The following is an 18,067-nucleotide window of genomic DNA, read 5'->3' as shown; positions in this document are numbered from 1 at the left end:
CTGGAATCGTACAAGTTATGAATCCTTCAGGGTTCATGGCCCTAAGATGAATCTGACACATGCAAAGAGGGGTTTTGTAATGAAGTATTCTTTCGTTTTTCTCTTTGCCTTATTTATTTATTACTAGGTGTTATTTATGGAGGACTATAAAAAAGATCTAACAAATCAGGAAGTTAAGAAAAGAATCTTCATACTTTGTGCTTTGATCTCCCGGCCACAGCCAGATTTGTACAAGAAAGAAAATAATGGCCTGGATCAAAGTCTTTGGAAGGTGCTAATATAAGGAGACAGATTGGCCTCATTTTGTTTTCCCTTTGTCTGGAACTCTTGCAGGAAGTAAGGAAGAGAGCTGTCATTTGCTGGGCACCAATCACTATTTTATGCAACTTTTATATCAATAACATAAGGTAGTTGTGATGACCATCTCCTCAGGCCTTTAACCTAGGTCTAAACCGTATGCCCATGCAGGATTTAAATATTATCAAAAGCAGAGTGAATTGATAATGAACTCCTATGAGGGGCGACTCATAACCCAGTTATATCAATTACCAACTCATAGCTAAGTTTGTCTTAACTATATCTCTTTATTATTATGAATTTGAAGCAGTTTTCACACATTATATAATCTTTATTTATTTCTCTAAATGTTTAGTTATTTTTGAGAGAGAGAGAGGGAGTGTATGAGCAGGGGAGGGGCAGAGAGGGAGAAGCGGAGAGGCCCAAAGCCAGCTCCAGGCTCTGAGCTGTTAGCAGAGAGTCCAAGAGAGGACTGGAACTCATGGATTGCTAGATCATGACCTGAGCTGAAGTTGGATGCTTAACCAACTGAGCCACTCAGATGCCTGTATTTTATTTTATTTTTGAGAGAGAGAGAGAGGGTGCAAGTGAGTGAGTGGAAGAGAGAGAGAGAAACCTAGGAGGGGCAGAGAGATTGAGAGAGAGAGAGAGAGAGAAGTGGGCTCACTGGAAGCAAACTCCTGTTTTTCCTGAAGTGGGGCTCAAGCTCACCCACTGTGGGACTTGAACTTAATGAACAGTGAGATCATGAACTGAGCCAAAGTCAGATGCTTAATGATTGAGCCACCCAGGTGCCCATAATCTTATCTTTAAATAATTCAATATTCAACTCAAATGTAAGGACTGAAACAATATCATGACCACACCTAAAAGTTAACAACTGTTAAAATAATCAGTTCTTAAAATTCCCCAGATGGTTTGTTGTTATTTTTTATGGTGTCATTTAAAGCAAGGTCCAAATAAAATCTATTCATTGGAATTAGTTGCTGCCTTTTGATTTGTAGGTTTGCCTTCCATTTCATTGTTTACCCCGTGCAATACGTTTGGTGAAAAAAACAAATTACTGGTCCTCCATTTCTCATAGTCTGGGTTTTGCTCATTGTATCCCCAGATGTCCTTTCACATGTTCTTCTGCCCTTTGTAGTTTTTGGTAGCTGTATCTACAGCAAGGTTCCTCAACTTTGGTACAAATGACATCAAGGGCAATAAGTCCTTATTCCAGGGAGCTATCTTATACATTGTAGAATGTCTAACAGTATCCTGGCCTCTCTCCATTAGAATCCAGCAGTACCTCCCATTTATGACAACCAAAATTGCTAAATGTCCTCTGGGAGCAAAATTTCCCTTTACTACTCTAGTTGAGAATGACATTAGCCTAAAGGCTTTAACAGATATAAGGACTTCTTGTGTGTGTGTGTGTGTGTGTGTGTGTAGGGGCGACAATACTTTGAAAATAATGGTTTATATTTCCATTAGAGGGCACATAATGTCTAACTATCAGTCACTGATGATTGTTGCTAAGATCCATTTAGTCACAGAGATACTTAGCTATTTTAAATGTCACTTCAAATATAATAGCTGTTTATTAGTTGTTTTGAATTGTAATGTTACAGTATGATGAAGGATTAAGCAAGGCTTGCCCAGAAATCATTTTTTAGAGACATGACACTTTATTCGATTGTTTCTGCAGTCATGGTGTAGGAATCATTACTTGTGGACAAACACAGGATCAGCCTATGAGTGTGACTTCCATTTCTATATTTCTCAGAAATAAGATTGTCTACAGGAAGGGGTCTAAATAGGTTAGGCATCTAGAAATCACTTAAATATAGTAAATTTGTTGAAAAAGCTCCAAAGAAGGACTTAATTCATTTCCCCAAATATTTGAAAGGATCAGGAAGCTTGACCCTGTCGTTCATAGTCCTGCCTGTCAGATCAGACCCCTAGGGTACAGTTCTTACCGTTTCAAGCTTCTAAGATGAAGATACTGAGCTCCAACATAGAGCACCTTATGTCTATTCTAGGCCTTCCTTTTACACGACAAAGACATGTGTGTAAGAGTTCTCTCAGGGTGGCATGGAGAAGGGAGGGAAGAGAATGGACCTGATGATGAGGAAGGCAAACATAGTAAGATCCCACTAAAAAGATTATCCTTGACATAAATTTTGTGTTGTATGAAAGCTTCTCATATTGCTTTGTCTTTTTGTCTGCTGTGTTCCAAAATGCATAAAGTATTTTTTTATTATTCTACTGTGAGAACTATTTCCATATATATGTAGTATAACAAGCTGCAAAACCGGTAAACGTTCATGTTCCCAAAGTTATTTTATTCCACAGTCTGGCTATCTGTAAAATCGCACCTACTATTAAATAGCTTGTCGATTAATTTTTTTCCCTCAAGGAACAGGAGATTCAAAACCGCAGTCCAGGATGTGAGGGCGATCTGGCTGCGACATCTGTCACCCCATTGATCGCCAGGGTTGATTTGGCTGATCTGGCTGGCTAGGCGGGTGTCCCCTTCCTCCCTTAACGCTCCATGTTCGTCCCTCCTGAAGCCGCGCGCTCGGTCGAAGAGGACGACCTTCCCAGATAGAGAAGGACCGTTCTTCGGTCAAGAGTATAGTAGCTGCGCCCCCCTGCTAGAACCTCCAAACAAGCTCTCAAAACTGCAGTCCATTTTACTTCTAATGGGATTAGCATCAAGGAAAAATCACTCATGCAGAGTCCAAGATAAACATCAGAACAATGCAGCAATTATGGGTCATTCAGTTAGTATATTGCAGTGACTTTAAGTTGTTTCAAAAATAGTACAGTTTTTCCTAGTTAAGAGAACAGATTATTTTGTTTTTATCAAATACCATATTAGAGTCATTTTGGTGTGAGTAAAACTATTGCTAATTATCACTGGTTTGCAGTACTTCTCTTTTGATACTTAGGAATGCCAAAGAAAGGGTAAAATCCCTGTTACAATGAAGGCTTTCTTGCTGGTAATCAGCAGTATTTGGTCTGCCTGCAACTGGGGCTGCTTTGTCCATGAAGTTTTATTTCTACTGACTTTCTGTTCTTTAGAATTCAAACATTTTCCTTCATATATCTAATTGCTGAAACTCCAAATGGGAAACAGAGGAATAAAGAGGATGATTCACATCATTCCATGGACTATGATGGTCCATAAAGAACATGCTTTTCTTCAAACCCAGTTCCACAGTTCAGCTCCCCAGTAAGCCTTGCTCTTACCGTTCTCTTTTTACTCCAGGAGAGAAAGCAGAAGTAGAGAGACTGACCCCCTTTTACCTATCATGTCACAGACACACTTTTTTTGATGTTCTTACAGTAGAGATAGAATTCAGAGCCCCAAAACCTTGGGGAAATAAAAATTTCTTATTTAAATCGCCATCAGGGGTGCCTGGGTGGCTTAGTCAGTTAAGTGTCAGACTCTTGTTTTCAGCTCAAGTCATGATCTCAGGGTTCATGGGGTCCAGCTCCATGCTGTCACCACAGAGCCTGCTTGGGATTCTCTTTCCTTCTCTCTGCCCCTCCCTTGCTTGCACACATGCTCCCTCTTAAACTTAAAAAAACAAATTGCCATCATACAAGAACATTATAAATATTTACTAAAAGATCCCAAGACCCCTTTTAGCTTTTGCCCAATTTCTTTGCTCTCTTTGTAATGAAGTTACATAGAGTTGCCTTTAATATCACTGCCTCCATTTCCTCTCCACCTTTTCTTGAACTCACTGAAAACAGCACTTTTCCACCAATCTCCTGAAAGCATTCTTGTCAACGCCACCAATGACCTTGTTTTACTAAGCCTAATGGCTCTTGTTCAGCTGTCACATTATCAGAGAATTGCTCCTCACTGTCACTCTTATTTATTTTTGAGAGAGAGAGGGAGAGTCAGAGAGAGGGAGACAGAGAGAGAGAGACAGAGAAACAGACAAGACAGAGTAAGAATGGGGGAGGGGCTGAGAGAGGAGACACAGAATCTGAAGCCGGCTCCAGGCTCCAAGCTGTCAGCACGGAGCCTGACTCCGCTTTAGAACTCATGGACTGAGTGATCATGACCTGAGCTGGAAGTTGGATGGTTAACTGACTGAGCCATGCAGGTGCCCTGATTTAATAAAATATTTTTTTAAAAGTTGTAGGAATTTATTTATTTATTTTGAGAGAGAGAGAGAGAGGGAGAGAGAGGGAAAGAGCTAGCGAGCAGGGGAGGGACAGAGAGAGAAAGAGAATCTCAAGCAGTCTCCTCACAGTCAGTTTGTGAGATCATGACCTGAGCCGAAATCAAGAGTTGAGAACACTTAACTAACTGAGCCACGCAGTTGCCCCTCCAAAATTGTGGGAATTTCTACTTGTAATTTTGTTTATCTCTTTATCCAGTTCTTAGCAGAGTGTCCAGGGAGGTGGATTTCAATAAACGTATGTTGCATAGAATGAAATTCTGATGAAAAGGAATGTACACTCTGGAGAATAATTGGCTTTTAGCATAATGACTTTCAGGCAGCAATGATTTGCTGATGAGCCCTCAATTATTTGGAGCATTTTCCCACTAGGAGGACTGAGCCACGCCATTTCTAGCTATGGTTGAAAGTGGCCACTCTCATAATTCTAGTGGTGCAGGTAGTCTTCCTGTTCCTTCAGTTAAAATTTGGCCTGTTTATTCTGCCCAGATGAGTCTCAGAGGATCACTATAAGGAACAGATAGGAATAGAGCCAAGGTGCTGTGTCCTTGGAATGAAAACTCATACCCCCGAATTCCTGTGTAGAACTAGTACCACCAAATCTGGTGCACGTTATAAACATTTGTTCACCCTTGAAGAGCCGTCTTAACTTCTTTGCACTATTCTTTGGAGCATTTGATGTATGATTTTCCAACTTGTTCCTTAGTTACTCCTGTATTAGGGCTCATGTGAGATTTTTATTATTATTATTATTATTTTTATTTATTATTTTATATTTATATATATTTATATATTTATATTTATTTATTATTTTATATTTATTATTTATTATTATTTTTTAAATTTTTATTTATTTCTAGGAGAGAGAGAGAGAGACAGCATGAGCAGGGGAGGGTCAGAGAAAGAGGGAGACACAGACTCTGAAATAGGCTCCAGGCTCTGAGCTGGCAGTCAGCACAGAGCCCGACGCGGGACTCGAACCCATGAACCGCGAGATCATGACCTAAGTGAAAGTCAGATGCTTAAACGACTAAGCCACCCAGGCACCCCAGATTTTTATTATTTTTTGAGAATTTATAACTACGTCAATCTTTACTTCCTTTGCAGATTTTGGTGATAGTTCTGTGCATGGGAAAAAAGTTACTGTAGATCCAAAAATCTTTGCAGCGGCTTCTCAGGAGCATTTCTAATGTATGTGTAACATCAGGTCACCGTAGATAGAGATCAAATAGGGATTTAGGACTTAAGACCCAGTAGTTCAAAGAGAGAAGGGTAAGGAAAACTAGATAACTTAATGTGTTTCCTTTTTTTGACTTCAGTTTCCTGAAAGCTGCTTGGATTAAACTTGATGGTAGTCCTATGCTACTAGGCCTTGGGATTACTGTATTTGTTTTCTCTCTCTCTCTTAAATGTTTATTTGGAGAGAGAGAGCAGGGGAGGGGCAGAGAGAGAGGGAGACACAGAATCTGAAGCCGAGCTGTCAGCCCAGAGCCTGACGTGCGGCTTGAACTCAAGAATTGTGACATCATGAGCTAAGCTGAAGTCAGATTCGTAAACAATCAAGCCACCCAGGTGACCCTGCTTTTTCTTCTTAAGGTGCTGAATTGCTATTTCTATTTTATAACATTTATGTATATGCCTTTTATTGAAAGCTCTTGGAAACTATTTTTGAAGAGTGGCAGGAAATGCTTTCCTCCTGTTTTGTTGTATATTACTGTATTTCCTTGGTGCTAGTTCATGATAGCAGTCACTTTGGGGACTTGAATTTAACTGGGGAGGGGTAGAGTGAGTCCCCTGCTATACTGTGGTCTATTTTTTTGGTACTGAGTCTCTTGTTTGTTCTGGTACTCCTGGAAAGCTCTCTTTCCTAGCATAGTTTCCTCAAATTCCTAGATCATTCCAGATTGAAGTCCTTAATAGAATATGCCATTACTTGCTGAAATCAAGAGTTGTCCTCACCTCTTCAGACTCCCAACGTGGGATGGGAAACTGAATGGAAGAAAGGAAGACTTTGGTTTTTTCTCTGGGGTTATTTCTCTTCCTTTTTCAACTATCTTTTTAAGAGTTTCTGTTTCTTTCATTCCATTTCATTTTGTTTCTGTAATTTTTTTGCTTCTTCCTACTGCATACTCTGAAGCTTATAAGCAGTAGCTATATCTGTTGTAATGCTAGGGATGTGCATGGTGAAGCCACATTGCCTGAATTTGAAATCAGGCTCTCCAATTTACTAGTTGTATGACCTTTTTCAAATTACTTAGCTGCAGAAAGGCACATATATAACATCAATAAAATAGAAATCTATAAAATGGGAGTAATAGTGCCTACATCATAGGGTTGTTATAAGGATGAAATGAGTTCAGACATATTGAGTACTTACTTAAATAAGTTTCAATATATATTATTGATGGCTAGTACTGTCACTGGCTATTTGACTGGATTAGCTCTTTTTGGATCCAGAGTAACTTAAAGGATGAGGCTAGGACCTTGAAAGGTCTTGGGTATCTTGGGCAGGACTTTTATCAGTAATTTCTCTTTTCCTTTAAATATTAAGTTTCATAATCTACCTTTAAGAAGTCTCCTATTTCTTTGTAATCAATTTGTCTTCTCTATGTGCTTTTTGACCATTTTGCCCAATTCTGAGACTAGAATGTACTCACAGCCTTCCTAACAAGATAATAAAGAATAGTGAATAGTGTTAATGTTTATAATTTGCTCTGCTGTGAATGATTTCCATTCTGGGAGGTCCATGAGGTCTTCAGGCCACTTCCTCCTCTTTGATGATCTAAACAACTATGGCATGGAACTTTCTTCCTCAAATAAAGTCATCAGCATAGAAAAATTTTAAAAATCTTCAAGCACCAATTTTACATGTATTTGGGGGAAGCTCCCAATTGTAGGGGAACAAGCATGTACACATTTGGCATGTGGAGACAGTAAAGAAGGGAGAAGGAAGAGGTGGTGTGAGCAAGTGTGTTCTTGAATTTTTGTGTCAGATAAACTTTGTGTCAGTCTTTCCATTAAGACAAAACTTATAAGGATGAGTTTCTCTGGTTTCTTGTACATTATCTCTTTTCCTATATTTTTTCTTAACATCTTGCAGGATGCTTCAGCTACAGGATGGGTTTGCTCCATGGGAAAAACCTTATGAGGTTAGACTCTTGACCTGGNATTAATTTTCTGGGTTGTTTCCTTGGCTGTGCAGAAGCTTTTAATCTTGATGAGGTCCCAATCATTTACCATAAAATAAGATTCTTGATATCCTCCAGTCCTAAAGTGTTGTGACTTTCTATCTCCTGGGGTAGATTGAAACCCATTAACATATTATGTAATAGAAATCTTTAAGGGAAGTAGAATCTGTTCATTTTTATTTTGTTCAGTGTGAATAGTTTGGAACCATTCCCTCTGTGTGGGTCTCCAAATATTTTCAGTATTTAGTTGAGTCAGGTGCTCCAAGCGGTCTTCCCTATGGGCATATACCTCAGTGAACTATGCACAGAAGAGACCAGAAGGCTTGTAGGAGTTGAGGCTGGTCCTTGGCTGATTGAGAAGAGATTCATTATCAGCCTGGATGGAGATAAGAAAGCTGTTGGTTCCTCATTCGGGGTGTTTAACAGCTGGCTTCTGGCCATAACAGTACTCTCCCTGACAACATCAAGTTGGCCTTGTTATTTGTTTGGGAGAATGAGGCATGTCGGAAAACTTTTTAGTCCTGTCAGTGGATACTGTTGTAGTTCTTCCCTTCTTGGTTTTATGGTGCTGCCTCTCAAAATGCAGGATGGGCAGAACAAGTGATCCGCTCAGTATATTTGTCCCAGATCCTTCATATCTATGATAATCACCTTAAGTGAGTTAGTCAACCCTCCAAGCTCAAACAAATTTTCCTCCAAAGAGATATCTTATCTATTACAAAGACAGAGTTTTCTGAGATCTTTCTACTGCTCACAGCTGCCCTTATAAAGCTACACAACATACTCTAGGAGCCATCTGGCACATGGGGGAGGGGAATTGCTGGCCAGACTCAACTGATCTCTTGCATCTCTTGAAGTGAGAATTAATAATCAGAGCTCTATGGCCCTTTGAAGGCACTTTCGTAATGCATACCTTCTGAATGATGAAAAGATAGCAATAACCCTAAGCTGATTCTTAGACTACTTAAAAATATAATTCAGAAAAAATGTAAAATTCTAATCAACTACTTGGAAATGTCTTCCATTTTATTATATGACTAATTAAATGTAACTTTGGCAGTCTAGGTATTTAAAGACACTCAGTGCTCCAGTTTTAAAGTTTTGGAGATGAGAATCTCATCTTTTACTTTTTTGTGCTTCTTTTACTATACAAAAAATGGAAAAATATCATTTTAGAGTCCATCTTTTATAAAGTGTGAATTGTTAATGCAGGACAAGTTTAATGTAGTTTTAGCACAGAATTTTGTGTACTGCTCCTGCTTGAAGGAGACTTTAGGACTACCTAAGACATTATCTGTCCATGGGACTCTATTGTCTAGTCTTTGAGAACTTATCTAAGGCGTACCTTATCTTTAAGGAGAAATTTGAAGATAATGTGAGAATCATGATGAAAACAATCTTTAATGAAAAAAAAAACGACCAAGAAAGATATCAATTTGTGAGAAGGAGGATATTGAAAGACCATAAACGGTATAAAGGTTTTTGAAAGCTTTTTTACTAAAAAGTTCATCTGTGATAAGTCAATAGCAATATCTAGCATATCTTGAGCACCTAGAGCAATGGTCCGGTCCCTGCACTAAGTGTTGGGGATTCTAAAATGGGTAAGACAGGATCCTAGATCTTAGAAGGTGTCATTATGTTTTAGGAGAAACAGATAAACAACCACCAGAATGTAGCCCTCATATGTGTTTCCAGTATGGGGACACACAGGGAGGGGACTGACAGCATGTTATTCCTGCAAGGGACATCCTGATTTTTTCACTGTGACTTAGAAAATCAGAGTTAAGCAGCTGATTAATAGCATGTGTGGTAATAGTTACTTGTGCTTGTAGAGTACATTGTGCTTTTCAGAAAGCATTAAATTATGCAAATATATAGATAAAAAAGTGGTAACTGAGAGGATAAACAGCTTGACTAAGAGTAAATAGCTACTGAGTGGTCCCATTCCTCCTGACTTAGAAGCCTGTTTTCAGAAAGGAAACAACCATCTGGAAAAAGAAACAGCCCTTCCATTCTCAGAGCATGTGTGGTAGTGCACTAGCTATCTGGGATGTTATCTGCATTATGTAAAAGAAGGTTCCGTTTTGAAATAGGTTAAATTCCTTCTCATTCCTCAGCTCTGAGCTCATAGGTCACTTCTTCAGGGGAGACTTCCCTGGGCTCCAGACTCCCCCCTATTGTGCATTCTCATAGAACTCTGTGCCTCCCACATTAGCATACAGCCCAGTTTGTAATTTGCAAAAGGAACCGGGTCTCTTGCTTTCCAGTATATGCTCAGCATTTAGTGTCTTAACATGTAGTAGTCACTGAAGAAGTGTTTGCAGAAGAAATGTCTTAATTTAAGATTTGTGTGTTATTTTCCTTCTTTTAGATTACCCGACATGTGAACAGCTTACCTGTGCCAACGGAGCCTGCTATAACAGCAGTCAGAAATGTGATGGGAGCATTGACTGCCGAGACTCTTCTGATGAAAGCAACTGCAGTAAGTAACGTGTCCAAGATGTGCAGTGGTATTCACAGTCATTTCTACCGGCCAGTTACACAGTCTCTTCTCGAATTTGTGTTCAGTGAATTCATGTTGGTAGCCTCAAGTCAGTATTTGGAGGTGGGAGTATTTGCACCATGGAAATTGGCAAACACTGACTCCGGGCCTTTTTGTTCCTGGAGAATTCATTGTTAAACATTTACTGGCATGCTGTTGCATAATAAAAATCTCTTTTTAAACTTGAGGCAGAATCTTCTTGTAAAATTAAATGGCTACAGTGCAATTGAACTTCTCTTCTTGCCCTTGTTAACCTTGTTTCACAGCTCAGGAATGTTCACAACACGAGTTCCAGTGTGACATTGGGGTGTGCATCCCTCGTATCCATGTCTGTGACCATTACCCTGATTGTGATGATGGCGCTGATGAGCGTTCTTGCGGTATGGTAACTTCCTTAAGCTGGGTCAGGTTGCCAGGAGTGTTGCCGTAGTTATTTTCTGACGAATGTACCACTCTTTTCAAACAAAAGAGTCACTATGTCTGATGGCAGATGGAGCCAGAAGATCATTTAGGCCCCATGGCAGGAGCTTCAGTAGTGTAGTTAGACCCGGACTCCTTTATCTTCCAAGGATCTGTGTAGAGTTGAAGGATTGCTGACGGACAATGTGCATTCTTTTTCTCTTAGGCTACAAGGGTACAGGGTGTATTGTATCACTAGGCTCTCAAATTACCCATACCTCAGGAATGGGTCTGATAACCTTGGTACTTGAATGAGAGAAGCACTTCGAAGGGAGAGGAAGTTCCCTTATAGCATTGGTCCTAGGTCTCCTCTTTACTTTGAAATTCTTACCACATTGAAATTGGAGGGACAGGAAAGTTTCAGTGTCGTGCAGGTGGGTTTTGTTGCCTCCACTTTTTAACTCTGTCCCTACTTTTTTTTTTTTCTCCATTTAATTGCTTGCAAGGCACATCACCTCATTGTTGCCAGCACTGGACTAATTTTTTTAATTGTTTTTTTTTTTTTTAACATTTGTTTTTGAGAGAGAGAGAGAGACAGAGTGCAAGCAGGGAAGGGGCAGAGATAGAGACACAGAATCCGAAGCAGGCTCCAGGCTCTGAGCTGTCTGTACAGAGCCCGATGCAGGGCTTGAACTCATGGACTGTGAGATTATAGCCTGAGCCAGTTGGATGCTTAACTGACTGAGCCACCCAGGTGCCCTGACTCTGGACTTATTTTATTGGAATATGTAGTTCAAGGTCCCTGTGAAAGAGTTTTACTGATTTTACAAAATTAGTTGGCACTTTTTTGAGGTCATTTATCTACTAGAATGTTTTGATTATTTGTCACCACACCCTTTTTGATTGATTGGCACCTAGGCCTTGCTAAATTATTTTCAATATCACCCTAACTTTTTAAAAATATTTTTAAAACATTTATTCATTTTTGAGAGACGGGGAGCATGAGCGGAGGAGGGGCAGAGAGAGAGAGAGAGGGAGACACAGGATCTGAAGCAGGTTCCAGGTTCTGAGCTGTCAGCACAGAGCCTGACGCAGGGCTTAAACTCATGAACTGTGACCTGAGCCAGAGTCGGATGCTTAAGAGACTAAGCAGGCGCCCATCACCCTAACTTTTTATGAGCCATGCTTGATTTCCTTTCTGGCCTCTGGGCTTATTTCAGGGACTGTTTTAAAGAGAATGTGACAACATGGAATGGGTGACTCAGAATCATTTGATCTTAGATAGCAATTTCAGTCCTTGGTGATAAAGCAAGGGCATGTTGGACATTGACATGTCTGTCTGACCTTTATCAATCTGTATTCTTTGTTCTGTGTCCACCTATATCATACTGCCTTGTTTCCAATTCTGAGAGACAGACTGGCACCTGAGTTCATGTCCTTGCCCCAAATTTGCTGTTCTGTTTTCTCCCTTTTTCCCCCCTCTTCCCCCTGTTCTTTGCTGTTGTCTTTTTGTTGTTGTTGTTGACATACTTCAGAGACTAAATTGACATAGTTTTATTTCAGTTTAGGCAGTGAGTTGAACTTCTTGATTTTTCCCAAGTGGTTTATATCTTTCGAGTGAGTTGAACTTCTTGATTTTTCCCAAGTGGTTTGTATCTTTCGAGTGCAGCTGCTGTTTTCTTCCAGCCTACGAGACCTGCAAAGGTAACCAGTTCACTTGCTCCAACGGCTACTGCATTAGTCAAAATAAGGTCTGTGACGGAGAGAGTGACTGCAGAGATAATGGAGATGAAAATGGATGTGGTAAGGAGAAGAGATTCTTATTGGAAAGCATTTTCTTAACGTGTTTTTTAGAACTTGTGTTCCTACTCTCCTTCTTAGAAATTATCTGTGTGACAAGCAAGTCTCAGGATTGCCTGCATTTTAAGTAACTTACTGGGCGGGGGAGAAGGAGGTGACTCCACTGGCCTTCCTTAAAAAGACATTGAACCCAATTAGAGAATAAATTATGATCTCTTTCCCGTCATCATCATTAAAGCAGAATAGGTGGGGCACTCTACTCTGTTCCCCTTCTATAATGCATGCTGACTTTTTCGTTGTCAAATTCGGATTTTCAACCACAGGAGTCACTGACATCCAGTGGTAGAAGAGAGGCCACCACCAGCATGAGTGAAAGAGTTAGGGATTGGTAGTTGCAGGAGAGGCTGCTACCCAGGGAATTGTTTCAAGATTCTTTGAGAAGGAAATTGCCAATGATATTCACCTCCTTCACCAGCAGTACCTCCAACAGTTCAAAAGTTACTAACACCCACAGCATAAGGCAAGTTCTGTACTGTTCCAGCCTCTGATGTAATAAGAGTGATGCTTGGAGAAGATCCATTGGTTTTGCTTTCCCAAGAAATAGTATTCCTGCAGTATAGTCATAGTTTTTCTTACACTGATGACATTACACTAAAGAAAAAAAAAATCAAAACACCAAAAAAAAAAAGGACAGATAAAAACAAAGTAAAAACTCAGGAATCCTAGTATTACCTTGATAGCCTTAGTTCTATGATTCATGATTTAAATTAACTGCATTTTCTTCTAGGGGTTATTAATCTAGTTTGTTTGATAATTCAGGTCCATGTCTCTTCTTACTCTTATAAACTGGTGCCTACCCTAGAATGGAATTTGAATAATTCCATTTGCCACTTCTCAGAATCCCCATAAAAGGCCAGTAGTATGATTAGAAATTAGTAGTTTAGATCACTTGTAGACTTCACTTGTCCACCTGGTCTATATTCTCTATAATGATTAAAAAGAGTTGGCTTCTCGTGTAGCCTGTGACTCTTTTATTCTGCTCCTCTGCAGACCTCAGTACTCGGGTTCATGAATGTTACCCAGGCGAATGGGCTTGCCCAGAGTCTGGAAAATGCATCTCAGTTACCAGTGTTTGTGATGGGAAGTTAGATTGTCCAGGAGGAGAAGACGAAACTAATAGTGCCAAAGGACTATTTTGCGGTGAGTATGGAAATTTATCTGGGTAGTTTTCAGGTAAAGACTTTTAAAAAATTGTTTTTGAGAGAGAGGAAGAGAGCACACATGAGTGAAGTGGGGAGGAGAGGGAGACAGAGGATCCAAAAAAGGCTCTGTGCTGACAGCAGATAGCCCAATGTGGGGTTTGAACACACAAACCATGAGATCATCACTTGAGCTGAAGTAGGAAGCTTAACCTGCTAAGCCACCCAGGCACCCCTGAGATAAAAAGGTTTCTGTTTTTCTATAATAGATTGCCAAATTCAGAGAGTATTGGTGTTTGCATAACTATCCCAAAACTTACTGGCTTAAACCAAGTTATATTTGTTTCTTATGGTTCTGTGGGTTGGCTAGGAAGTTCTCATGGTCTAGACCAGCTCACTGACACATCAAAGATATTAAAATAAAAACCCAGTCCAATCTCTTTCCACATGGTGATAGAAAAAGCAAACCCTAGTGAATGAGCTCTTTTTTTTTTTTAATTTTTAATGTTATATTTATTTCAGAGAGAGAGAGAGACAGCATAAGCAGGGGAAGGTCAGAGAGAGAGGGAGACATAGAATCTGAAACAGGCTCCAGGCTCTGAGCACAGAGCCCGACATGGGGCTTGAACCCACAAACCATGAGATCATGACCTGAGCCGAAGTCGGACGCTTAAGTGACTGAGCCACCCAGGCGCCCCATGAATGAGCTCTTTTAAACCTCTTCTTAGGTCATGTTTACTAAATGTGTTATTGCCAAAGCAAGTCATCTGGCCAAGCCTAGATTCAATGGGTTGATGAAACAGACTCCATCTCTTACTGGGAAGAACTTCAGAATATTTGTGGTGTTTTCCTTGTCACCCAGGTAGAATGGTCTTAACGGCAACTTTGATGATTCTAAAGGTGTTCTGGAGATTTTATTCCCTGGGTTATACTTATGGAAAAGTCTTGTCTGATTATATTCAAAAAAAGAAGCTTCTGATTTCTGGGATATATACCTTATATTCGTTTTTCTTTTTTCTTATTTATCTATCATCTATCTCTCCATCTAGGGAGAAAGAGAGGGAGGGAGAGAGAGAATCAGAGAGAGAGAATCCCAAGCAGGTGCTGCACTGTCAGCATGGAGTCTGATGCAGGACTCGAATCATAAAACATGAGATCATAATCTCATCCAAAAACACTTACCTTGAATTAAAGCTTAACCGACTGAGCCACCCAGGCACTCCAGTTTTTCTTTTTTCTTTTTCTGTGGTTGTAGAATATCCCTCCACCATCAACCCATTAACTCTGGACAACTGACTGTCCTATAAGGGAATACAATTTATTACCTTGATTATCAATAGTGTACTCTATAAATTATCCAATAGTTGTTTAAAAGTGGCCATGGTTAACATGTTTTATGTTATTCTCAATCCAGTCACTTGGGAATTCTTAACTTTTTTTCCTACTATGTAGACAAAAGGATAGGCTTATGACCTGATTTTTCCATAAATAGTCCGTAAGATGATTTATACTTGCATACAGTTATAATTTTAAAAGGATTTATTTTTTAAAAATATGATTGCTCTTTTTTTGCATAATATTGCAGTAAGGCTTGAATGGTAATGATGTCTATGTCTCTACTACATGCTACTTAACTTTTAGGTTTGATAAAAGAAGATTTTACTTTAAGGGTAAATTAGTCTTGTCCAGAGGTCACCATTCATTTAACAAATTGTTTTTCTCTGTTTAGAAGGGCATTTGTGTAATGTAATGCTCTGTGAGTACCATTGCCGCAGATCACCAACTGGAGGGATGTGTTATTGTCCCCTTCGTTTAATTGTTGACCAAAATGACACCACCCACTGTGTTGGTAAGTGACAGGTGGGAGCACCTTGTGTTTCATCACGGTGTGGTGGCACTGATGGGTTCTGTGGTCTCTGACATCAAGGGGTTTGTGGTTGTGGATGAGAGTGTCGATCTTTATAACAAAAAGCAACACAGTCCCCGTAGAAAACTTATGAAGTTTTAAATATCAAGTTTTAAGTCTGAGAAAATTTTGTGAACTGCATAAGGCAAAAGAGTGGTTCTTTCAAAAAAAATTTTTAATGTTTATTTATTTTTGAGACAAAGAGAGACACAGCATGGGGGGGGATGGGCAGAGACAGATGCAACCTTAATTCAACCTTGTATTATGCAAGCAATGGATACAGATCCATGTTTTTTTTTTTTAATTTTTAATTTATTTCTGAGAAGAGAGAGAGAGAGAGGCAGGCAGCATGAGCAGTGGAGGGTCAGAGAGAGTGGGAGACGCAGAATCTGAAGCAGGCTCCAGGCTCTGAACTGTCAGGTACAGAGCCTGACGTGGGGCTCAAACTGACGAACTGAAAGATCATGACCTGAGCCGAAGTCAGATGCTCAACTGACTTAGCCACCCAGGTGCCCCAAGAGTGGTTCTTTTGAGTGAGTTGGCTAGCAACCTGTCTACAACCTCACGAAGGAAGAAATCTTTTTATGTTTTCTTTTCAAGTATTTGGAAACAGGGTTGGTGTGGCCATATTGGTTATTTAATACAGTATAACATGCATGTGGATGTCTTACCACATGGCCTTGTCTCTTCCCTGACATCTTCTCCAGGATGCTAATACCTCTTCAGGACACAGCAACTAAAGAGCGGTCACGTAACACAGTTCATGATCTCACTGTTCACTGAGGGCCAGTCAGTGCCCATGCCATGCTGGTTGTTAATCCTATTGATTTCATATCTACTTGAAGCTTCTTGAAGCTTGGTTCAAGAGCAAACACTATCATTTTGCTTCATTTGGATGGCATTGAACTAGATGCTGGTGCACTAGATATTTCCCACAGCTCTCTTATCTGAATTGTAAGAATGTAAGAAATTTTTGAGTGTGATGTGATCCGGCTTTGCATCCTTCTGTGATTAGGATGGGGTCTTATAGGAGAACTACTATGGACAAGTATCATCAATTTTGAAATTTTTGTAGGACTTAAACAATGGATTTTTAATACTCTTATTTCTCTTTCCTTCTTTCTAATTTTTGATACACAAACAACAAACCTATTAGCAAAAAGTGTGCATAGAGGTTTAAAACAACAACAACACAACTTTGTTTTTACTGGTGTTGGCAAAAGGGCATCTGGAATGCAGCTGTGATGATTCATTAAAATTAAGTTTGGTAGTCATCTATGGATCTCAAAAGGTAGATAATTCAGGGTTTTCCCAGGATATTTGTGTTCTTTTGATAGACTTACAAATGAGAGGGGTTCTTCAGGGCTTTCTGAATAAAAAGAGACATGGAATATGTAAGAAATGCTTTTACAAAAGTACTTCTGAAATAATTTCCAAAATATCAATATAATTTGGCCAAAAATACTGAGTTTGGATGAACCCGATGAAGTTACTCAGTCTTTAATCTCAGCTTTTGGCTTCCAATTTGATTATACTGTATCAAATATGGTTGACCTTTCTTTAATTTTTTAAAGTTTTTTTTAATTTTGTGAGAGAAAGAGAGAGAGCGAGAGCGAGAGAGAGAGAGAGAGAGAATAAGCAGGAAAGGGGCAGAGAGAGACACAGAATTTAAAGAGGTCTCCAAGCTCCAAGCTGACAGCACAGAGCCTGCCATGGGCATCGAACTCACAAACTGTGAGATCATTGACCTGAGGTGAAGTCAGATGCTTAACTGACTGAGCTACCCAGGTGCCCCAGATATTGTTGATCTTAATAACTATTCACAGCCAGAAAAAATTTAATTCCACAAATTAACTCTGGTTTACAAATTTAACTTGGAACTTTTGAGAAAGTCTATTCCTCAGCGTTATGAGAACCATTATAATCTGACTCATTTTTGTGTTGTATGCCAAGAAAAACAAGATTTTTATATCCAGTAGAGCAGCGCAATTAAGGTGGTCCTTGTGGTGTCCAAAGGCAATTTTAAGTTTCTAATGTTGGGACCATGCCCCAAAGTTTGCCCATGATCTGATTTTTTCCTCTGAAGTAACAGTATAGTTACTTGTTGAATAAAAGGCCTGTCACAGGACAAGACATGCACATAAGATAAGACGTGTGCTTTGTGCAAGTCACCCCAAGAGATTCTGAAGACTCAGAGACAACTCAGAATTATTTAAGGAAGCCCCCAAATTTCTAGTCATTTGAAAATATTCTACAAATAAAAGATTATGATCTGCAATGGGCATTAAATGAGATTAGGACACTTTTTGTGTTTTATTATTACCATCATCATCATTTTCACCACCACCAACATCACACTGGGGATGCGTTCAGGTAATTAAAAAATACTCTTCACATGAGTGGGTGGTTTTCTGACTTTGGAGCCCCTGCCTGGGTTGCCTGGCTTCCCTGTGAAGGTGCATCCCCGTTTCCTCAGAGTGCTGCTCACTATGGGTTGAAGTTGCTCCTTTGTCTTTGGCAATTGTCAGGCGCCTCCCCCCCCCCCAGCCCCC

The 18,067-nt window shown here is 39.7% G+C and overlaps 1 protein-coding gene across 1 annotated transcript in view; it reads left to right on the top strand.

Moving 5' to 3' along the window:
- Positions 1-18,067, top strand: part of LRP2 (LDL receptor related protein 2) — a 195,441-nt gene that overhangs the window by 48,983 nt on the left and 128,391 nt on the right. Inside the window, exons 5-9 of the mRNA XM_077751078.1 lie at positions 10,041-10,151; positions 10,478-10,591; positions 12,297-12,413; positions 13,461-13,610; positions 15,339-15,458. Coding sequence (XP_077607204.1) covers positions 10,041-10,151; positions 10,478-10,591; positions 12,297-12,413; positions 13,461-13,610; positions 15,339-15,458 — 612 coding nt within the window. The remainder of the gene's footprint in view (positions 1-10,040; positions 10,152-10,477; positions 10,592-12,296; positions 12,414-13,460; positions 13,611-15,338; positions 15,459-18,067) is intronic.

The sequence above is a fragment of the Crocuta crocuta genome, unplaced genomic scaffold, assembly GCF_008692635.1.
Source record: "Crocuta crocuta isolate KB4526 unplaced genomic scaffold, BGI_CrCroc_1.0 scaffold219, whole genome shotgun sequence".
In the NCBI taxonomy this organism is placed as follows: Eukaryota; Metazoa; Chordata; class Mammalia; order Carnivora; family Hyaenidae; genus Crocuta; species Crocuta crocuta.
This window is presented reverse-complemented; position numbering and strand designations above follow the sequence as displayed.